The following is a 24,239-nucleotide window of genomic DNA, read 5'->3' as shown; positions in this document are numbered from 1 at the left end:
CGTCTTTCAGTCTTAACACGAGAACTCTCACAGCTAGAGAGAAAAAACGCGAAGATCTATTTTATGCAGTTACAGAGAAAGAAAGAAAGAAGAAGCGCTAGATACAAAATCTTCGTCAAACACTGTTTACAACTCACCATTTCTCTTCCAACGCTATAATTTCTCGATCCCCGCTTCGCTCGATCTTCTTCCATTCCCGATCCATCTTTCTCTTTCATTTTCTCGTTAACATATTTCTCCTCTTCCTCGAATTCACTCTTCTTTCCATAAAACCCGACATTTCTTGTGGTTCTTGTTTTGTTTGTGAATTTCTGGATTAGGATTTTGAATTTGAGCTGTGGGATTGAGAGGGTCGTGAAGCATATGCAGCATGAGCATCGATAGTCCCGGTGTAGTAGAGGATTAGGGTTTCAAGGTTTCTATTTTGGGGTGAGATTTTTCCATGGGCGATGGAGGCATGTCATGCATGCCTCAGCAACAACAACAACAACATGTTACGGAGAATGAGGATGGGTTCGATTCCAAGTTGGTAAAGGTAGCTGATGGCAAAAAGAAGAAGAAAGTGAGAGTGGTAAAGGTGAAGGTGAAGAAGATAGTGGTTGTGCCGAAGAAGAAGAAGGTGAATGTATTGAACAGCAGTGGCGGGAACAATGTTGAGAGTGGTGAAGTATGTGGGGAGAAGGTACAGAAGGAAGAAGCTGAAGAGGGTGAATTCGGGACTTTGAAATGGCCAAAGACTGAGCTTGAAAATGGAGAGTTTTCACAGAAGCCGCAGCCACCACCACCACCGCGGAGAGGTGAATTTGAGAATGGAGAGTTTGCACAGGAGAAGTTGCCGCCACCTCGATCGCAGAGAGGTGAAATTGTGAATGGGGACATTGTTACTGAGAGGTGGCAGAAAGAGGTGATGGTTGCTGAGAAGGGAGGTAGGAAAGGAGAAGCCGAGAAAAGAGAGTATGGGCTTTGGAGAGGTGGAAATGGAACGAAGGATGACTTCGAGAAAGGAGAGTTTATTCCGGACAGGTGGAATAGGGGTGGAGACACGGGGAAGGATGATTACGGTTACAATAGAATCCACGGGAGCAGAGGGTGGAAACGTGAACGTGAAAGAACACCCTCTAATGAGAGATACACTGGTTGTGATGATTATTTTAGAAAGAGAGAATTGAGTAGAAGTGGCAACCAGCATGCTAAAAGTGGTCCCAGGTGGGAGAGTGGGCCGGAGAGAAATGTAAGGATTAGCTCAAAGATTGTGGATGGTGAGAAAATTGAACGCAGCAATGGTAGGAACTATACACGGGAATATTCGTCAGGAAGTCGGTTGAAGAGGCATGTTAATGATTCAGATGCCTGCGACCGCAAGCAGTATGGAGATTATGCTGATTCAAAAAGTAGAAGGCTTTCTGATGATAGTTCACACCATGTTTATTCAGAGCATTATTCTTGGCTCTCTGTGGAGACATATTATGGAAATAGTTCTTCAAAATTATCAGCAGACAAGTATTCTTCCAGGCATCGTGAATCTTCTGTGTCTGCGAGATCAAGTCATGACAGACATGGACCGAGCCATGGTCATTCGGAGCGATCCCCATTTCATCGATCCAGATATTATGGTCCTAGAGATTGCACTCCAGTGCAGCGATCGTCCAATGGCCGTGACAGATCTCCTTATAAACATGAGAAATCCCCACATGGACGTGAGAGATCCCCATGTGATAGGAATTGGGATAAAAGTCGTCACCATGAGCATAAATTGAGAACTCCTGCTCACGCTGAGCAGACGCCACGAGATACAGGTCAATATCATGATCGCAGGGATCAAAGTCCAAATTTAGTAGAGCGATCCTCACTTGATCAAAATAAGCAAAAAGATCGAACTAGGCAAAATGTTCACCGAGAAACAGGTGGTAAAGCCTTATCAAGTGAAAAACACAACTCACAATATACTTGTAAAGATCATGAAAATAAACACATAAAAAATAAGTCAATTCATTCATTTATAGAATCTCAAGGTGAAAGGAATTTGCATGATACCAATGGGTCTATTGATATAGATGTCTGCAGTGAACCTGAAAAGAAACAGTCATCCTGCAGTCCGACTGTAAGCTGCAAATTCTCTCCTTTATTGGAGCCATCTCCTGAGGAGATTCCTTCCATGGAAGAAGATATGGACATATGTGATACCCCTCCACACATCCCTGTGGTGGTGGATTCATCACCAAGGAAATGGTTTTATCTTGATTATGATGGCGTGGAACAGGGACCTTCTAAGTTATCTGATATAAAGACCCTTGCTGATCAGGGTGTACTAATGCCAGATCACTTTATTAAGCACTTAGATAGCGACAGGTGGTTAACTGTTGAAAATGCAGCGTCTCCATTTGCAGCTCAGAGTTTTCAATCAATTGTGTCAGACAGCATAACCCAACTGGTAAACCCTCCAGAAGCTCCAGGTAATCTTTTGGGAGATACTGGAGATATTCAATCCGGCCCTGAGAATTATCAGGAAACACCAGCCCCTTTGATGCAGCCAATGGTATGCCCTGATAATAGTGTGCTTGGATCTGAACTCTCAGAGGACCTCCACATCGATGAAAGGGTTGGGTTTCTGTTGGAGGGTTATGACGTCATGCCTGGAAGGGAGCTTGTCATAATAAAAGGTTTTTATTTCTTTTGAGTTTTTTTCCTGTCAATTATATTCATGTGGATTTCCTTTAAGAAAATTAATGGAATCTTAGATTTTTATGCCAATCTTCAATTGTCTCCTTATTTAGTTAATTGCTGCAATTTCTTATATTTCCAAACTTGTTTATTTTATTGTCTTGCAGAAGCTTTGCAAATTAATTTTGAATTTGCAAAATGGGAGGGGTTGGGAGGCTATGAAGGTATGTAACTGCTGGCCAGTGCTTGTCCATTCTCATTTATTTTTATTTATCAAATCTAATAATTCATGGCTTACACTGGGTTTATATTTGTTCATGTAAAGGTGCCATGTACCGATTTACAAATTTTACCTTTGACTTGAAGCATCAAATGGTGTTATACATGACAAATATTGAGGTTTTGTGTGTGTGTGGACTAAGTAATTGTCCACCATCAGAGTGTTGCCTTGACTAATGGAATCGGAAAGTGGCATGTCGCTGTTTCTAACATGTTACTGATTTTACATGAAAATAGATTTGGTGAAAAAATATCATGTTTTTATTTCTACTAAAAAGGAAATGCGTTTTGATGTGAACTAAGTTTGTCAGTTTTATGTCATATATGGAACTTAAATGCACGATTTTATCAATCATGTAATGCACCCAAAATTAGTTTGTATTCAAAAAAGCAAATGGATATGCATGTAGAGGTATGTGGTCCATGATATGTTTTCGCTTGTCTGTGTCCAGGTTTTCCTTGGCATGATATGTGTCTGAGTACAGAGTGTGATTCAAGAATTGATTCAGCATCAAGAGAATATAAATCTCAGTTAAGTGTGTCGTCTGCTGACAAGGATAATGAGTTTACCTTTGGGGCCTCTGGTGATTGGTTTTCTGCTCCATGGTCATGCAAAGGTGGTGACTGGAAGAGGACTGATGATGCCCAAGACAGATATTGCAAGAAGAAACATGTCCTAAATGATTGCTTTCCATTATGTCAAATGCCTAAGTCTGGATTTGAAGATTCTCGTTGGTCTGAAAAAGATGATTTATATTATCCTTCTTACAGCAGGACTCTCGATCTTCCTTTGTGGGCTTTTTGTACTGATGAGAGGGTTGATTGCAGTGCTGTGAGCAGACCAGTTCAAAGTAAATTTGCTTCTGTTAGAGGAGTGAAAGGAAATGTTCTTTCAGTGGTCAGATTAAATGCATGTGTAGTCAAGGACCAGGGATCACTGGTCTCTGAGTTATGCGAGAAGACCCGAGGCAAAGCTAGATACCATTCAAGGTCAAGTCGTCCATGCTCTTCAGCCAGTGACAGCAAGAAATCTTCCACTGAAGAGGATTCTCAGTCAAAAGCTTTTAATGATCAAGACTCTCATGGCTCTTGCAGGAGCATGGAATTCATTAATGTTCCTAAAGACCATCTGCGTACTGTCCATGACTTACAGTTACATTTGGGTGACTGGTATTATCTTGATGGATCTGGGCGTGAAAGAGGGCCTTCATCTTTTTCAGAGCTACAGTTTTTAGTAGACCAGGGTATCATAAAAAAGTATAGCAGTGTGTTTAGGAAATGTGATAAACTCTGGGTTTCTATTACCTCTCTGGCAGAAACTTCTGATGTTAATCACAGAAGCCACTGGATGAGCAGTTCAGTGTCTGGTGAATGTTATGGGCATCCATCAACACAATCCCAGGGTGTTTCATTCAGTGAACCTTACACATTTAACAGCATACACCCTCAGTTTATTGGTTATACTCGTGGGAAGCTACATGAATTGATAATGAAATCATACAAAAGTCGGGAATTCGCTGCAGCTATAAATGAGGTTTTGGATCCCTGGATCAATACAAGACAACCAAAGAGAGAAACTGAGAAACAAATATATTGGAAATCAGGTAAAAAATTATCATTATTTACAGCTATCCCGGTGTATTTTTCAACCAGCTAAGATACTTGATCTGCCATGCATTGTTTTTCTTTTACCTTGACTCAGTTTAAAGGTGCATTGTTTGGATTTATCCTTTCCTCTCTGTATGATATATCTTAATCTTGTTTCTTCCTTTATTTTTTGTTCAAATTTTTAAGATAGTTGTTGTTTGATAACCAAGTTTGTTTGCTTCTATGTATCTAGATTGCACATTCTCCTCACCAGCTATAATGGTGCATGGGTACTCCTAAATGGTTGCCATAACCGTACTGAGTGTGTGTCCAATTCAGTTTCATATTTTGCTGTTAACGCCAAATTTTTGCTTCCTAGTTGTTTGGTTTGCTACTAAATGAAATAAATTGCTACTTCATCCTTCAAAGCTTTGTGTGTTCTTTAGGTAGTTTTGCAATCTTGCTTATTTGATAGTTTATGGATTTTTGTTGAAAACTTGGGCTTAAAAACATATTGGAATTTGTATTTATCTTTATAATTTAATCACTTTATTGTTTATTTTTAGTTTTATATTTTACAATTACATCACATATCGTCTGATTCCTGTATCTTAATTTTTAGAAATTTGTGTACCTCTTATTTGTAACTGTACCCGTACAGATGATCATAATCCTATCCATGTGACCTTGTTCTACTGTGAGTCTGTGACTAGCGACATCTAGTTAGTGCTATGATGATAAATTTTGGTTGTGTTTGACCGAGTTCTGGATGTTTTCTGTTCATTGCATCATGTATGCATGTCCATATGATCTGCATTGAGAATCTTCTAGTCGACTTCTCGCCCATGCTGGTGTATGTATGTTGAATTTGCTTCGCTTATATTATATGCCCTATAACCAATATTAAGCTTTCTTTTTATGCACGGTATTATGTAATGTGCATCCTTTTTTGCTCTAGATTGCATTTGGGATAGGGTTTTTCTTTTAGCATCCCTTTGGTGCTCCGCCTATGGGTTTTCTAGTGTTCTTTGTCAGACATACAGAGGGAGTGACATGCTTTGTTGCATAGAAATGCCCCTTAGGTTTAGTTGTTGTGTCTATTTTTTGTGAGGATGCATTATCTGCTTCCTTTGTGCTTTTCTCTTCTCATCTAATAATATTTCTTCCATTATAAAAAAGTAATTCATTAATTTGTTTTCTTGGTGTGTCTGCATGTGTTGGGGCATCTACATTTCAGAAGGTAAGACACATGCTTCAAAAAGAGGGCGGATGCTGGTTGATGATAGTGAAGACAGTGAATTTGAAGATAGCAGCCTGACTATCGAGAAGGACGAGTTCAGTTTTGAGGATCTATGTGGTGATGCTACTTTATCTGGAGAAGAAAGTGTCATTAATGATTCCGAGGTACAAAGCTGGGGCTTTTTGGATGGCCATATGCTGGTACGAGTCTTCCACTTTTTGAGATCGGATTTGAAGTCCCTTGTCTTTGGATCAATGACTTGCAAGCATTGGAGAGCTTCTGTAAGGTTTTACAAAGAACTCTCGAGACAGGTCAATTTGTCATCCTTGGCTCATTCTTGCATTGATTCCGTAATGTGGAGCATAATGGTAGGTTTGGTATATGATTTGCATTTATCTTTTTTAGAAATGTTTACGAGTCGTTCACGTCTGGTCTGATTATTTGCTTGCAGAGTTCTTATGAGAAGGACAAAATCAAATCTTTAATTCTAACAGGTTGCACCAATATTACTGCTGACATGCTTTGGAAAATTCTTCTTTCATTTCCGGCTTTATCTACAATAGATATCAGAGGGTGCAGCCAGTTTGGAGAGTTGACTCCTAAATTTACCAACATTAAATGGATCAAGAGCCAAAGTTCACGTATAACCAAAACTGCAGAGGAGCCATATAAAATTAGAAGCCTTAAGCAGACTAATGAGCAAAATTCATTTGTTTGCAAGGCTAGCAGTTTAGGTATTAGGGATGATTTTGGTGATCTGAAGGATTATTTTGATAGTGTGGATAAGAGAGACACAGCAAATCAGTTATTCCGACAAAACTTGTACAAGCGATCAAAATTATATGATGCTAGAAGGTCCTCTTCTATTCTGCCTCGGGATGCTCGTACAAGACGATGGTCAATTAAGAAATCTGAAAGTGGTTACAAAAGGATGGAGGAATTTCTTGCTTCGAGACTGAGAGAAATTATGAAGTCAAACTTATGTGATTTTTTTGTGCCGAAGGTACTGAAGTAAATGCTTTTCAAGTCACTATGACAGAGATGCCTTTTGTTATTTCTCATGTTTTACTATTTCTTTGCATACAGGTTGCAGAAATTGAGACTAAAATGAAAACTGGCTATTACAGGGGGCATGGATTTAGCTCCGTCAAGGAGGACATCAGTAGAATGTGTTGTGATGCAATAAAGTAAGTTTCAGTTTCCCCTTTTTTCTTAAGGGAAGGATATGATTGTCATTTTTTAAGATGCTGTGATTATTGCTGTTGCTGCTGTGGTTGTTGATGTTTTTGTTATGTTACTTGTGATCAAGCGCCTATGTTCCTTGGTCAAAGTTAAATCATTCTATTTAACAGAGGTACCGGAGACTATGATTTGTTCTAGTCTTGGAGGTTTGTCTGTTTGATTCTTGGTTACTGCTTTGCGATCATAATATCTTTCATCTTTTGGATCCTGACATTTCCTTCAAATTCGTGATGTCATAGGTTGGCTCTGTTTGTCTTGGATCATGTAAAATGTGATTGTTTCATCTGTCACCTTGACTTGCTTTTTTGCTCCCTTTGTTTATTTAATTATTAGTATTTAATACTCTTATTTTGATTACAGAGCCAAAAATGGAAGTGATGCCAGTGATATGAATCATATTATTGCATTATTTATTCAGCTTGCAAAAAGGTTGGAGGAGAGTTCTAAATATGTGAGTGACAGAGATACACTGTTGAAGTTATGGGGGAATGTCTCATCATCAGTATTATGTTCGAATTCCTCAAAGTATAAGAGTAATAGATTGCTAACAGAGAGGAAGTATAAGAATAATGGAAAGTATTGTGTTTTGGATAAAGGAGAGCATGCCTCTGATCAAGAAAACAGGAGGCGTTTCTCAAAGTTGAATAAGAAATCTATGGACTCAGAGAGTGAGACATCTGATGACCTTTATAGGTCTTCTGAAGATGGCAAGAGTGATGGTGATACTACAACCTCTGGTATTGAAAGTGACCAAGAAGCCGATTCAGAAAGTCGAATTAGGGAGTCAAGAGGGGATGGATACTTCACACCTGATAATGGATTGTTCATTACTGATGATCGTGAATGGGGAGCCCGCATGACAAAAGCAAGTATGGTTCCTCCTGTTACTCGGAAATATGACGTCGTTGATCAATATATCATTGTAGCTGATGAGGAGGATGTGCGAAGGAAGATGCGGGTTTCATTGCCAGATGACTATGCAGGGAAGTTGAGTGCCCAAAAGAGTGGCCCTGAGAAGGAGTCTGATATGGAACTGCCTGAAGTGAAGGATTACAAACCTAGAAAGCAGATTGGAAATGAGGTTATTGAGCAAGAAGTTTATGGAATTGATCCCTATACACACAATCTTTTACTTGATTCTATGCCCGAGGAGTTAGATTGGTCTCTAGAAGAGAAGCACTTGTTTATTGAAGACATGCTCCTTCGAACATTAAATAAACAAGCTAGGTATTTTAATGGAACTGGGCGCACTCCAATGAGCTACCCTTTGCAGCCTGTTATTGAAGAAATTGTAAGGCATGCTGAGGAGGACGGTGATGCAAGGATGGTGAGAATGTGTCAAGGTATCCTAAAAGCGATAGACAATCGTCCAGATGACAAGTATGTTGCTTATAGAAAGGTATGTGCTCTTTTTATATAACATTATAACTACAATTTATTATTTATCTCCCACTGGTTTTCAATATTGAAGGTGTTATCTTCTCAGTTCGTTCCCTACTTTTGAACTGTCATTTTTGTCTGTCCCGTAATTCTTCAATATGGATCATGCAGGGGCTTGGTGTTGTATGCGACAAGGAAGAAGGCTTTGGAGAAGATGATTTTGTTGTGGAGTTTCTGGGAGAGGTAGGACCTTATTATATGTTGGAATTCTGCCTGTGCAACTTCTTTGGATTTTTCAATGTCAAACTATACCTGTTTGCTTTTACATTGGTTTACTGGCAGGTTTCCAATGCATTGTCAAATATCTATGCAATAAATAGGATTTCTACGAGAGAGAGAGAGAGAGAATATGTGCTCTACATGGGGCTATCTTATTTGTAAAGTTAGTCTGTAGCATCACATACCTGTATGATGTTGTGATAATCAGGCATTGTTGTTATTACCATTCTATTGAAACTGTTTTTGTCAGGTGTATCCTGTGTGGAAGTGGTTTGAGAAACAAGATGGGATTCGATCTCTACAGAAAAATCTTAAAGATCCTGCACCAGAATTCTATAATATCTACCTCGAGAGGCCAAAGGTGCCCGTTGCTTCAGAGAAGAAATTGTTATTTTTACTTGATATGGTTCTTCCATCTCTCAACTTCCGTCCTTATCTAATCTCACAATTTACATGACAGGGTGATGCTGATGGGTACGACTTAGTTGTTGTTGATGCCATGCATAAGGCTAACTATGCCAGTCGAATATGCCATTCATGCCAACCTAATTGTGAAGCAAAGTAAATTGTTTTGCCTTCTTAGTTTTTCTAAATCTATTTCTTTTGCTGACTTGTCAAGCTGTGTGTGTATAACTATTTGTTTGTTATTTCATTGCATTGCTTGCATTTTTGGGGAGCCACATATGCTTAAAGATTATCTGCACTCATTTACTAACTGCAATCAGGGTCATTTTTGTTGTTCATGTTATATCATTGTTTCCATCACCCATTTCCATTATGTGGATGAAGCATGATGCTTAAAACAGAGTTTTTGTCACTTGTGGTCCACCTCTGACTTCCTTTAGAAATGGAAACAGCTCTTCTAAAGTGATTTTTATCCCTAAATGAGCAATAAGTGTATCTCTACCTATGATTTAGCCTAAAGTGTGTCATGATCTTAACCCACTAAAATTTAATAGTGGATACATCTTTAATTGCCCACTTTAGAGATAATAATTACTATAGAGAGGTTTTATCCTAATAAATTGTACTGTATTGTTTAACTCCCCATATGATCTGCCTATGACTTAAGAACACTGTAAACAAAGTTGTGATTTTTGATGACCAAATAAAGTTTTGAAATAAATAAATTCAATCTGAGTGTATTTTATTAGAATAGTCCTTTTTTTGAAATTTATAATATTTGTTAAGGTATTGTTATTTAGATACTAAGAATGAAATGCCTTTGTTGGATTTGGAAATCGAAATACTAAGTTGTCACTTCCTTCATTTTTTGTCTGTTGCCTTTAAGATACCATGGCTCCATGTTTTTTATTTTGGTGGAGAAAACTGTACTGCAGAATAGCCAAAAGCCCACAAGACATTTAACAGCTTCAATTTCTTTTCTTGAAAAGGAAGAGCTAAGATATATTGTTAAGGTCATGAACATTTGGTTATAAATGAGGTCACTAATGTTATTTTAACTAAATGGCCATATTTTGTTCCTTGAGCATAAATAAAACTTAATAGGTTGCTTTATGAAACAACTTTTTAGTAGTTAGTTGGATCTTTGCATGGGTACAGCCGTACAGGTATGACTATATTGTATCTGATATGATGATACATTCATGTAGATACGAATTTTCTAAAATCTATGATCTTAAGTAAAAAAAATCTGGCATTATATTTATATAAATTATATAATACCTATTTTCAAGGTGCAAAGTGGATTTTTAAACTTAGTCTAGCCACTTACTGTTGAAGTAAAAAAAAAACCATATCAAACTTACCCAAAACAAAAAACTTTTTTTAAACCACTCATTCTTTCTTCCTTGAAATCCCTCATCCTCAATGCCCCCATCCTCTTCCTGAAACCACTCTTCCCTCTTGCTGAAATCCCGTAGTCTCCTTCCCTATACTAAATTTCCTACCCTTACCTCATCAGAGCGTCTATATTGTTATATGTAAGCCTGTTCTAGATTTAGATAATGAGTCTGAGGTTGAACCAACTGTCATAATCTTATATCACATCTGTATTTTGTCCCTAATAATGCCTTTGGAGTATTTCTTAGTTAACTGATGATTATAATATTAGGGTACAGTTGTTTTTACTTTTTTGAATTGAGATATCATTTTGGTAATTAGCAATTGCCTTTTTTCCCAGAGTTACCGCTGTTGATGGTCATTATCAAATTGGTATTTATAGTGTTCGTAAAATTCAACATGGTGAGGAGATCACTTTTGATTACAATTCTGTTACAGAGGTTTGTCCTGTTGCATGTCAATCTTTTCTATTCTGAAGGAATAATTTATCTTCTGTATCTCTCTTATGAATACTTGTTTATCTCAATGTAGAGCAAGGAGGAATATGAAGCATCGGTTTGTTTGTGTGGAAGCCAAGTTTGCCGTGGGAGCTATCTGAATCTGACTGGTGAAGGTGCTTTTGAAAAGGTTTGGACTTGATAAATATTTAACTTTTAGGAACTTAAAAAAGATAAAAGGAGAAAATCAAGTATGTACATGTTAAATGTGAAAATAGTCTCGATACTGGTGTTGGAAACTTGTTGGACACTTGTTCTACCAAACCTTATTTGGTTTTTTGAATATACCAACATAGGATCACAACAAATTTTTAATGATGTGACTAGGATACATTAATGAAAAAACATAAAATCAGTATTAGTATATTATAATCAATAGAATGATATAACTGAAATGCGGAACTTGGATTGTTCTTATAGGTGAAATAATCATTCCTATTATACTTTAAATTGTTTGGTCACTTTAGCTGATGACTGGAGAATGTTGTCTGTCTTCTCAGGTACTGAAGGAGTTGCATGGAATTCTTGACCGTCATTATTTGATGCTACAAGCCTGTGAATTAAACTCTGTTCCTGAAGAGGATTATAATGAACTTGGAAGAGCTGGTTTAGGTAGTTGTTTGCTTGGAGGCCTACCAGATTGGCTTGTTGCATACACAGCTCACATTGTATGTTTGCTTATCCTGGTTTTTCTCATTGTTTTTCAGTGCTGTTGTTTAATTATTTCTCCTGATACTTGTTTCCTGGTGAAGGTGAGGTTTATCAATTTGGAAAGAACTAAACTTCCTGAGGAAATTCTAAAGCATAATCTGGAAGAAAAAAGAAAATACTTTTCAGATGTATGCCTTGAAGTGGAGAAGAGTGATGCAGAAGTCCAGGTGCGCTCTCTGTTTCCCTTGTGCTTTATTATCCTTTGATGACTAGACAAGTTTAATAACATGTATGTCCTTCTCCATCTGTCTTTTGTATGACTCAGGCTGAGGGTGTATACAACCAGAGGCTACAGAATCTTGCTGTCACTCTTGATAAGGTGATTGCGCCTCCTCCTTTGCTCTGTATTTTCCAGTTCATTATTCTATTTTAAATGAAATGCCAAAGGCAATTGTTTTTAAGAATTATTGTGAACAAGAACTTACAGGCTGATGTTCTTCAAGATAGAAAGCTGCATGGCATAACAGTTTATAGATGATAAAAAACATTTAGGTCTTATGTTCTATGTCAGGTTCTTCACAACTATATGCTTGAATGTAATTTGAAATGGATGGTGTCAATTGCACTCTGTTCATTCAGATCTCATTTTAGAGCTGTAGTTTTTCAATAAACTTTTTGTTGTTTGAAGATGATGTTAATCATTGAGTTGTATTGCAGGTAAGGTATGTCATGAGATGTACTTTTGGTGATCCATGGAAAGCTCCACCTCCTCTTGAGAAGCTCAGTCCTGAAGCAGTTGTTTCCTTTCTCTGGAAAGGGGATGATTCATTTGTTGGAGAGCTTCTTCAGTGCCTGGCTCCTCATGTGGAAGAGTCTACCTTGAATGATCTTAAGTCCAAAATTAATGCTCGTGACCCTTCTAGTTCTGGAGATATTCCAAAAGAGGTTAAAAGATGTCTATTATGGTAAGTGCCTCACTTCTATTTTGTTTGTGTATTTTAACCTGGTCAAACTTGCAATCTGTAGTCTTCACATTATGTTTCTCTCCCCCCTCTGAAGGTTGAGGGATGAGGTCCGCAATCTTCCCTGTACATACAAATGCCGGCATGATGCAGCTGCTGACTTAATCCATTTTTATGCTTATACTAAGTACTTCTTTAGAATACGGGTATGTTCTTCTAATGTGAATGCCTTGAAGCTTTGTAGTTGTATAAAAATCTTATCTACTCATTTTTAATCTAGTTTGCAATCCAAAAACAGTTAACGTTTCTTCGCGCAGGATTATAAATCTGTATCTTCACCGCCTGTCTATATTAGTCCACTTGACTTAGGTCCCAAGTGTGCTGACAAGTTAGGAGCAGGATTTCAGGAGTATCAGAAGGTATACGGTAAACATTATTGTTTTGAGCAGCTGATTTTTTGGCATAATCAGAGTAATGTGGAGCCAGAGTGTACCCTAGCTAGAATCAGCAGGGGCTGCTTGTCATTACCAGATATTGGTTCCTTTTATGCCAATGCTCAGAAGCCATCACGGCAGCGTGTTTATGGTCCGAGAACTGTCAGATCCATGCTGGCAAGAATGGTTAGTCCTTTTTTGTGTATTTGCGAAGTTCTTATATTTCTAACCTAGACTGTGTTTTAGGGGGGGCAGGATAATGAATAGGAAATGTTTGTCCATAGGATTACATTTTTTGTATCTATATAAACAATCTGTTTTTCATGTGTTTCTTGTTCATTTGCCCTTTTGTTACCATAACATGCAAATAAATGTAGAAAAGTGGTTCCCTCCCTGGCATCAGGATGACCGTGCTATTTAGATTTTGGTAGGCTGGGAGCTTAATTTTCTGTTGTTTAGTGGATGATATTAGTTGTTACTTGCCTGCACATAGCATGGTGATTAATTCTTAAGGGAATGTTCAACATGAATATCCCAGTAAACTAATCATTATGAGTAAGTGCTTTTGTACAATGCAGATGCATGTGTTCTAGGATAATCTTCATGCATCATTTTCAAATTTTGTCTGAAAATCCTGCTCTCTTCCCCTCATACATGAATTGACAATCCGTATTCTAAAAAGAGATGTTGAGAGATATGAAATTCCTATATGATCCTTTCTTTAATGGGAAATTACAGAACCTTCTCTTATGTTTAGTTTAATTGCCATTAGAACCTCTCTAGTTTTTGAATCACATTTAAGGGGAATAAGTGTAAACCCCATGTTGTAACATCATGAGAACATAACTTCAAGGGGGTCAGTGTAATTTTTGAAACTGGAAACAGAGGTTCTAGTAATTTGACCTTGTCAGAATGATGGCATTGGCATGTGTTAAGGACTTACGGCTATCCAAGATCTGCTTTCTATGATTTCTAGTCTTAACTGTTGGTAGCTAATCATATCTGCTGCTTGGTTCAATCAGGAGAAGCAGCCACAGAGACCTTGGCCAAAGGACCAGATATGGTCATTCAAAAATTGTCCGAATTTTTTTGGCAGCCCAATGTTAGACGCTGTAATAAATAAGTCTCCACTGGACAGGGAGATGGTTCATTGGTTGAAACACAGACCTGCTATATTCCAGGCCATGTGGGACCGCTGAAATTTTTGCATGATGGTGAAGCCCTTATTAGAGTTCATCATTCTGAACTGCCTGCCTCTTTTTATGTGGGTAGTCTGTAATTATTATTCCAAAACATCATTCCACGTTTTCCCATCATTCTTGTGTATACTTTTTCTCGTTTGATTTATAATTCATGTGGATGTAGGCCCATTGTTTTACTCTTATCTAATATGAAATGAAATGCAAGAAAAAAGGTTTGTCAATTAGTCTTTCTCATCTTTACTCTTAACTGAGGAAATCTCCCCAACTCAAATCAACATCAACATCGTGATCTTTTTTCTTATTCTGCCCAGGTCTGTTTTTTGGGTTTTCTTGATGTTGCCTTTTTTATGGCTGTTGGGTGATGATTGTGATTGGAGTTTGATATTGGTTGTGGTGTTTGATGTATATTGCTGGCGGCGGGGTGGTGGTGACTGGTGAAGGTGAGGATTGCATTGCTTCGTTGGCTTCATTCATAAGATAGAACTATGCTTGGTAAGACTTATTACCACAATATTGAAGTTGAGCCCTACCATTCTAAGTTCAACTAAGAAAACAAATCAGTGAATGATAAACCAAGTATTGAAAGCAAACAAACCCAGAAGCGGAGATACCATTTTCCGTTATCGGAAAAAATAAGCCCCAATTCACCCGCATTGGCCACTACGATGTGGTGGACCTACACTGCATCCTTCGTGGATTATTCAAGGAGCCCCAAAATCTATAAAATCAGATAGTTTTCTGCTAAAACTGCAAAAAAATGCATAAATAAAAAGTACGTTGAAATATGTTCAGACTCTTAGTTTTGGATTCACTTTTTGTCACATCATCACTTTGAATTACATACTAAACTCAACATGTACCTAAACAAAAGAAATATCTTTAATGAACTAAATTCAATAGAATTCAAAAGTACAGACATATTTAAACTTTCTTCTTTTAAATATTTGAGGTTCTCTCTAGTTGTTGTCCGGAACCTCCTGTCCTGTACTAGTCTCCTGGCTATGGTTTACATTGTATTTAAAGTTTCCGTGTGGGGTTCTCTTTCGAATGTTCTTTAGCAGTTTGCGTGCTCGCATTCTAAGGTCAAATTAGTCTGATTTTGCTGATTGTGAAATAGATGTTTTCTACATAGTGAAGAGAGCATCTATTTCATACAGTGCACACAAAGAAAAAATAGGAAGGAAGAGCACCAAACTGTCATGAAGCAGAAGTGATGATCATTGCAGTAAAAAACTAATCTCAACTTCACCAATATTGATGAAAAATAATGAATCCACAACTGAACTATAGCTTTGGAAAATACATCGAAAGTAATAATATTTTGAGTAAATAACTATTTTGGTTCTAAAACAATTTCAAGTGTGGGTTCTCAAAAATTGAACATATATAGAAGATTCAACATATATATTCTCGTATGAGAGATATGAGCACCTACTGGAACAACAAAATGAGTGCAGAAACATTAGTGACAAAACCGAAGAAGTGGATACGTTATTCATAAATACGTTACCAAGTTGGGGATGTAGCTCAGATGGTAGAGCGCTCGCTTAGCATGCGAGAGGTACGGGGATCGATACCCCGCATCTCCACATTTTATAATTTTTGTTTTTTACATGTAGACTCCGAATCCTTCCCTGTTCCCATTCCCATGTTGAATGTTAACACAAGCATATTATTTTCACATACCCTTTTATTGTTAAGGCATGTGGTGACCTCTCATCCATGTATGATATGTAGGAAAATTCACTCTTTGTATACACATGGGTTGATGTTTGATAAAATGCCATGAGGTCAGGCATTTCATCAGTTCATGGTAATCCCAGTTGTTTAGATGTTTAGATGCTTAGATGCCATGATGTCTAGATGTTTAACTTTAGACACTACTGCATATGAGATACATAATAAATATTAGCATTACAGATGTAGCTAACTAGCTACTTATTCATATCATGAACTTATTATTTATTCTTTAATCATTCTTCACATTATTTGGGAAATCAACCATCGACTTTCATCTCTGGCTCCAAAGGTTTGGTGGTATTGGTTTGGTTCCTTGAAGGATTTCCTCAATAGGAATCTTTGATTCAAATGGCTCCAATGTAGGTATGACATGATTGTACTTTAGAGGATCTCCAAAGTAATCATGTAATTGAGAATGTCTTGACATGGTTAAAAATACCTCTTCACTTGCCAATTATATATAAAAAAAAACGTTATATTCTATTTTCTGATTCAAGATATCTAAATTGAAGTTTGTGCATAGTGATTTGAATTTATATTAGCAGTGTTAATTTTACATTATTTAGAGTAGACACCTTGTACTTAAAAATAAAATAAAAATGAGGATATAATTTCCTCGTGTTCTCATATTTTATCCTTATCTTAATCTTATGTGGGTCCAGGTAGCAATACTGCAAAGTGCAAGGTGACATGTTTACTGTGAAATGCCACCCAGTATTGACAATTGACCGTTACAAACAAAACCCAAACTCCATAAGAAAAAGACGAACAAACCCATATCCCACACTAGTTAGTACCTGAAACTCGATTAATTAATTTACTCATTTTCTCCAAATTTCAGAAAATGTGTTACGTTGGTAAAGCAACAAAGATCTTCATTTTCATTGTCACCGTTCTCCTCATTCTTGCCATCGTCTTGGGATTTCGCCTCCTACGACACCGTCACCACTACTCCACCATCGATTGCTCCGTTTCCACCTGCAACAACATCATTTATCCTCCTCCAACTCTTCTCACTCCAACACAACCCAACTCAGTGGCCCCACCAGCACCGCCGCTAATGAATCTAACTCCACCTCCTCCTACTGACTCTAATGCGTTTCCTCCTCCACCGCCGTTGCTTCAGTCTCCTCCGCCGCCGCCGCCACCCTCTCAGGCAGTTCCACCTACGAGCACTCCAAGGTCAGTGCTGGAGATACCTAGTCCTGAAGTACTTCAATGAGTAAGGGTTCTTTAATTCCATTTAGTGTGTGAGGTTTGTATATTGGAAAAGAGCGTAATATACATGTATGGTAATTGTAAAAATATATATTACTTTTTCTAAGTAGAACAATTGTTAAATATGAATGGTGTATCTTCTTATGCGTATACATTTTTTCTCACTTATATGTGATAAGTTCATTAAATTGGTGGATGATGCTGGATCTGACTCTCCTTGTGCTATTTTTTCCCTTCATTTTTTCACCCCTTAACTGAAATAAATAAATTTGTTCATCAAAAATGATTTCTGTTTATTTTTTGTCGGTAAACTCGTAGAAGAAGTTTTGTTTTCACTATAATATATAATATAATGATTTTAATACCTTATTTTTTTTGCTGTATTTGTATAGATTTCTATTTAAATGTATAAAAAATGTTTTAAATTTGGACACTGAATGCTTATATCATATCATAAGATGAAGCCTAACACTATACCCTCTTCAACAGACCAAAAGATTTTGTTTGGAAAAATGATATATCATTTCTCATAGTTCCTGGAACAATATATTATTACTCTTTTCCTTATTTGAAAACATTTTTTTATTTTTTATTTTTAAAGGTTTGAGAATATTCCCTCTCATTTTATCTATTCCAAATAATGTATTATTGCCCAAAGAACCATGTTCTCATAACAAGAGTATGGTCTATTAAGTTACCTCTGCTACGAAAAAAATCAGGATAAATATGTTCCTAAGACACTTGAAAATTGAAATGGGAGCACGTGATGTTCCTAACATTTCTAAGGATATGATGAATATGTTTGCCATTATGAGACATATTCTTATTAAAAACTCTTCTTATGCATGGCAACCGATACAAGTTAACCATTAACGTGGATATTTTTCTTGTGATAAAACCAGTGTTGTTAGAACCGGACTGGACGGTCCGACCGGTCTGACCGCTGATCGGACTTGAAAACGGTTCTGGTTTGCCATCTTAACCAAATGAGAGTTAGACCGTTTTGAACCGGAAAAAATCCGGTCCGACCATGTTAAATCCGGTTAAACCAGATTAACTCGGGAAGTAAACCGGACGGCTCACTTAAAAATAAAATAAAAATGGGACAATGTTCTAATATTTTATTTTACTACGGTCCAAAAAAAGATAAAGAGGGATTATTTCAATATAATTATACATAATTATTAATTATATAAAGTTTTACATTTATATATAACTATATATTTATAAATAAAAATTATTAATTATGTACGAAATCACCCGGTCAGACCGAACGGTTTAACCGTTTAAACCGGTTAAACCTAATACAGGACCTCAGCCGGTTTGACGTCCGACTCGGGTTTCACAACACTAGATAAAACAACAATATAAGACCACCACATGAGAAATTTTGATAAACACAGAGAAGAAAAAACGCAGTAATTCTACACTCAATTTCCTGTTCTCTATTCATCCATCCCGAACAACTGATCATCATTTACATGAATACTTTTTTTTGATCGGCCAAAAGGGAAGGATTTATTAAAAGAAGAGATAATTACAAGAGAAAATGGAGAAAAGAAAGAAAGAAAAAGGCTAAAAGGCAAGAAATGGAATTCGCTATCTTGTCCAAAAAATTGATCTTATCTTTGCTCATCTAGCCATTGATCCAAATGCAAGAATTAATCCTAGCGGACTCAAGAATTTTCTCAAGAGAGGGTTGAACAGAATTAAAAATAAAGTCATTCCTAGACCTCCAGATAGCCCAAATATTAGCTAACCAAATGATATTCCAACGATTCAAATAACGTCTGTGTGATATCATGCCTGTGTGGTATCATGCCCACGTGATTAGTAAAATTATGAATAATGGGCTGAAGAGGAAGAGCTATGTGTATTTTCAACCAATTATAGAGAAGCTGCCAAACCAAATAGGTGAAGTTACAAGAGGAGAAAAGATGTTGAGTAGTTTCAGCTTGGTTGTTGCAAAAAGGGCATAAGGTTCCCGCTCCAGGTGCTATAGAGACTCCCCTCTTGAGAAGAGCGTCGATAGTAGGAATCCGATCATGAAAAAGTCTTCACGCAAAAGCTTTTACTTTTAAGGGAGCTTTTGACTTCCAAAGCCGACAAAGATGGTTAATATTGCGAGTCGAAGGCTGTTGATGATGCTGAAAGAGAAGGCCATAAGCAGATTTGACCATGTATTGGTTGGATTTGTCATGGTGCCACTCCCAAGAATCAAGAACGTTTTCCCAAACAACAACGTTTTGAATTACCTAAATTTTTTTTTACATGTATCTATAAATTAAAAGTTACTGCATCTTGAGATAATTAGTACTCTCTGTTCCCTTTTTTGATATTATAATTATTTGATAAGTTTTCTAAAATTTTCATTTTTTTAGAATGTTAATACATGTTCTTATGTGAAGGAGGTGAGGTTAGGATGCTATTTTGTTTGCTGAATCTGGACCAGAGCTTGCCTTTGATATCTTGGACGGTTATTTGAGAAGGTACTCTCAAGTTAGAATAAGTGGATATATGTATATAGAAGGTAGTGAGAATATAAAATGGAAATGTATAAGTGAGAATGTAAATATAAATTTATTTATTATGAGTCTCCTCTATTTATAGAGAGGTTGAGTATAATATGCTTCATAATAAGATACTTTAATTATGACAAATGGCTCTGCCAGGTCTATCCTAAACTGATGTGAATTGTTTTATCCATCTCATATGACTTTGTCATGTCTGTGCTCTAGCTGACGAAATATTTTATCCAGGATGGATCCTTTTGTCACTTGCTTAAATTGTTCTAGTCATATACTTTGCATACATTGGTCGCATGGCAGAGGATGGTTCACGTCGTTCATACTTGGTGACAGTGTTGTAGCAGAAGTATATGGTTTTACAAGTACTAACTAAGCAATAACTTCTCATTATCATCCTTTCCCTCTACAAGGTCAACTGTCTGAGTGTAACAACAAGGCAACAACTATATAGGCTTAGATCTTTTTAGTCCGCTAATAAGTCACAACCCCGTGACTAGTTCGTGACCAGCCCATAATTACGTTTTATTTTCCACATTTATTTTTTTTGATTAAATCTATCTTTCTCCGTTTCTATTTATGCAGTTTTCCACATTTATATTATTAAATAATTTTTTAAATTATGTAACTAATTTTAAATATCAAAATATATAAGAAGAAAATATGTATATACATTGTATAAGTTTTATATATTAATATTGTATTATTATCATTCATGTTCTCTCATTATTAAATCTTTAAAAAAGTAATAAAATGGATAGAGAGAGTGCTAATTCATCCGGAAACGAAAAGCATTCACGAAAGGCAAAGCACCGAGAGAGTGACACATATAGGGTGTTTGCCTTCTTGATTATCAATTAAAATTTGCTGTGTTTTGACATAAAATAAGAAATGAAGTAACAACAAATTTAATCTTTAACCTCCATTTCTTTCTTGTTCTTTTTTGTTTTTAATCAATTCCACCCTATTTAAAAGCCCCTCCCCATCAGAGAATGCAGCACCCACTCTTTACTCTTATAGTCTATTCAGTAAAACCCTGAATCTCAGGAAGCCAAAGCAGCTAAGTTAACAATTTATCAAAACATCTTCTTGAGAATGAACAAGCTTGTTGTTCTAATACTACTACTACTAGCTCAGAAGATGTTAATACTTGAAGGTATGACCCATAAGTCAGAGGCACCAGTTTCAAATGGAGTTGAGCATCACAATGAGAAGAGTGATAGAATAGCAGAACATCATCCAGTTTCTGGAGGTAACAAGAAATCATCACAACAAGAGGGAAAGTCAGAGGCTCCACAGAGTCCAAGAGTGGGAAAGCATCATTCAGTAGACAAATCAGTAGCAGGTGGAGGTGTCATCATTGCTGGCCTTGTTACTGCCATATTTGCTTCTGTTTTTTGCTACATTCGTGTTACCAGGAAAAGGGATCATATAACTTGCTCATACCAACAAGGTGTTGGTCTAGTGTTATAAGGTTAGTTAGATCTCCAAAATGATCAAAAGTGAAAGGTTTAATTTTTGGAGTGACATTTGTTAGGAGAGACAACAACACATCCCAAAATGATTAATTCCTTACGGGGAATATTATTAGTAGTACCAAATCTTCTCTTCCTTTCTTTAGTCATTTTTTTCTGATCAAAGACCTTACTAAAGTGTGTCAAACTCTTCTGATCAAAGACCTTACTGAAGTGTGTCAAACTCTTAGAATCAATAGATGTAGGTTCCATTGTTGTGTTTCCGTTCATATAAAGGGGAAATAAAAACTCAGTTCAAGATTCCTTGCAGTTTTCTTAAACGGGAAGCTAGCTATTGGACATTAACTTTACAAGGTTTTTTTTTTTATCGGCAATTGTTAGTATGTTAGTTGTTAATATGTTAGTATTTTGTTCAGGTTAACCAATTAGAAACTTGAGATGATATGAAGTGATGTAAATTACTTAGTTATAAGTTGTTTAAATGTTGCTATATATCATGGGTAAATAGTTAACATGCTTATAAAGTTCATTAACTTCAATGTTGTTGTATATCTAATCTCCATGTTTAGGGGTGTTGTTCTTTTTTCCTTTTGAAGAATTGTTTTAGTAGTCCAAGACGTGGGTCAATTTTCCATTCTACTTTCTAACAAGGGTCGGTGGTCCTAAGACCTTGTAGCAGGAGCCACATCTTTAGTTTGAATTTCCATCTCTAGAGTAAAAAAATAGTAAGAAGCTAGCTACTAGATAATTGCTCTAATATGAGCAAATGAAGTGCTGCCAGCTGCTTCTGAATGAGTGTGACTTACTAGCTGCCAAGCACTGCAGTTATTATTAATAACAAGTGTACATTACCATGGTTGCAAAACATTATTTAAGATTCAATGAAGATTTTAATACATCATGAATAAGTAGTTTATGCCATTTAGATCTCACCTTATCTATTATAGACAGGTTAAACTATTATCACCCACATACAAAACTCAAAGGATTAGAGTAGATTATGACTTTAACAAATTGTTATATAGCTGTGATTTGTCTGTAAGCAGAATTAATCTTAAAGTCCTCCCTTACAACCCTAAGAAAAGCCAGCCCAATGATGTTGTCTAGAGTCCAGAACAGCCTAATAGGGCCATTTATGCAAAAATATTACTGGCTTCAAATGGAAGGACGTAATTAGGGCTAGCAATGCCAAGCTTAACTCCACTCTGCACTTAAATTGAAACATATGGGAATTTTGTTGCTCAAACTTAATACAATAAGATAATAAACTAATTTTGTTGGTTCAAACTCAATCCACCATGATCTCGCAAACATCTCAAGCTACATGAGCACTCATAACATAAAGTAAAGAAACAGAATTATATCTATTCAACGAATATGACATTGCACACGGGTTGGGGTGAGGATCCTCTCCACTCCAATATGGGAGAGGGGAGTACATAAAAAATAAAAGCAAAAAACAGTAAGGATGGAACATGACACATTTGACCTTTAAAATTTTTACTGATTATAGATTGGTAATAGGATTCACTATTCAGAACAACTAGACTAACATGGTAAGAACCATAAACTTATATGAAGTTGGACTCATTTATTAAATTAGCCAACATTTAACTCAATCTCAGCTCATAAGCCTAACTTATTGAGCTGATAGCAAGACAAGCATTGAAAAGCTTGAATCAGCTTGGCTCATTGTTATTGCTAATATTCACTAAACCTGAGTAAAAAACTATAACCTGTGCTTGCGGAGAGCTTACTTCTCTACAGGTTAGACTTCTTAAAGACTGATGCTTGATTAAGATAATGGAAATGATGAGTTTTGTAATTCACCAATGAGGAGGCCATTAATGGTTTAGAGACTGAAGCTCCTGCTATTTCAAGTCCTCATAAGTTCCTAATTTATGGTATTCTAGAGCTTTTTTAAGATGTCTGATCTAATGAGCTTCCTAGTAGATGAAGATAAAAGGTCAATAAATGGTTCCTGAAGATGTCCATACATAGATGCAGAGTGCAACCTGATGAAAATGAACTGATTTAATCATCATTTTATTCGAGTATGTCTAATTAAATATAGAACAAATGATGCCTTAGTAATCACCAAAACAAAACAAAAATGAAAAAACCTATCAACTAAAAGAATCTATTACTCACCGAAGCCACAAGGTCACACCAGAGGCTCATAACTCAATTGTGGAGAAAACTTTTAATGCATCTCATAAGCCAGTTGTGGGATAGGGACAATTCATAAGTGTCTAAATGTGTAGAACATTAGATCAGGTGTGATGCACCAACTATTCCTATGCTACAACTATTGAAGGATGACATAAAAATGCAGAGCAACAACAGTATAAGAACTTTTGTTTTATGTAAGTGAAGTTCTCTAATGCATACAGGGTACAACTTGACAAGAAAAAATCCAAAGTGAATCTAAATATCATTCTTATAAATGCAATGTAAAAGTTAATGAACTAAAACAATCCCAGATAGAAATAGTGATATAGTTGCAGTAGTTGATTGCACAGGTTGACCTAGATTTTACAAAATTTCTGTTAACATAAGTTCCATGCCGGATAAGAATATAGTCGATCCATTGCTTATAAGACTTAGACAACCCTCACCCTAGCTTTTTGAGTTCAGTTAGGTTTAGTCATTCTAATATAGTATCAAAGTTTGACCCTCCCGATAGGCCACCTGCACATGTCCAGTCCTGGGCGAGAGGGGTGTATCAAGATAAGTCCTATGTCGGATCGGAATATGGTGAACCAATTGTTTATACGACTTAGACAACCCTCACCATATGACCTACCTTTTAGGGTTGAGTTATTTCTAGCCATTCTAATAATTCCACCCATCCTACCTCCTCGTGAACAACTATAATAATTCTAGGTTTCTAAATTACAGATATGATATACCTAAGATTCTTCGAGACATGACAACATAATTCTTATATCAAGAAACACCATACACGCCTAAAATAAAATAAAAACTCATTGTCCATGATTACTAAACAAACCTAACAACCAATCTAGATCAAGTTCTATTCATGACAAAAGTTCAACTCAGA

The 24,239-nt window shown here is 36.5% G+C and overlaps 1 protein-coding gene and 1 non-coding gene across 3 annotated transcripts; both read left to right on the top strand.

The window, feature by feature from the left end:
* On the top strand, positions 1–14,441 carry LOC109355200 (histone-lysine N-methyltransferase ATXR3-like). 2 transcript variants are annotated; one of them, XM_019598211.1, is made up of 19 exons: positions 1–2,660; positions 2,829–2,885; positions 3,393–4,544; positions 5,765–6,135; positions 6,219–6,770; positions 6,854–6,954; positions 7,370–8,408; positions 8,561–8,632; positions 8,919–9,029; positions 9,129–9,229; positions 10,812–10,911; positions 11,003–11,098; positions 11,469–11,636; positions 11,721–11,846; positions 11,945–11,998; positions 12,337–12,584; positions 12,679–12,787; positions 12,899–13,201; positions 14,038–14,441. In XM_019598211.1, the coding sequence occupies exons 1-19, from the start codon at positions 443–445 to the stop codon at positions 14,212–14,214; spliced, it is 7,155 nt and encodes a 2,384-aa protein (XP_019453756.1). In that variant the 5' UTR covers positions 1–442; the 3' UTR covers positions 14,215–14,441. The 2 variants fall into 2 exon arrangements, with proteins under 2 accessions (XP_019453756.1, XP_019453755.1); XM_019598210.1 differs by having other exon boundaries at positions 11,469–11,846.
* Positions 15,734–15,806, top strand: TRNAA-AGC. Its single transcript has one exon. It is a non-coding gene; the product is annotated as a tRNA-Ala (tRNA).

Source organism: Lupinus angustifolius, chromosome LG08 (genome assembly GCF_001865875.1).
Source record: "Lupinus angustifolius cultivar Tanjil chromosome LG08, LupAngTanjil_v1.0, whole genome shotgun sequence".
Classification (NCBI taxonomy): domain Eukaryota; kingdom Viridiplantae; phylum Streptophyta; class Magnoliopsida; order Fabales; family Fabaceae; genus Lupinus; species Lupinus angustifolius.
This window is presented reverse-complemented; position numbering and strand designations above follow the sequence as displayed.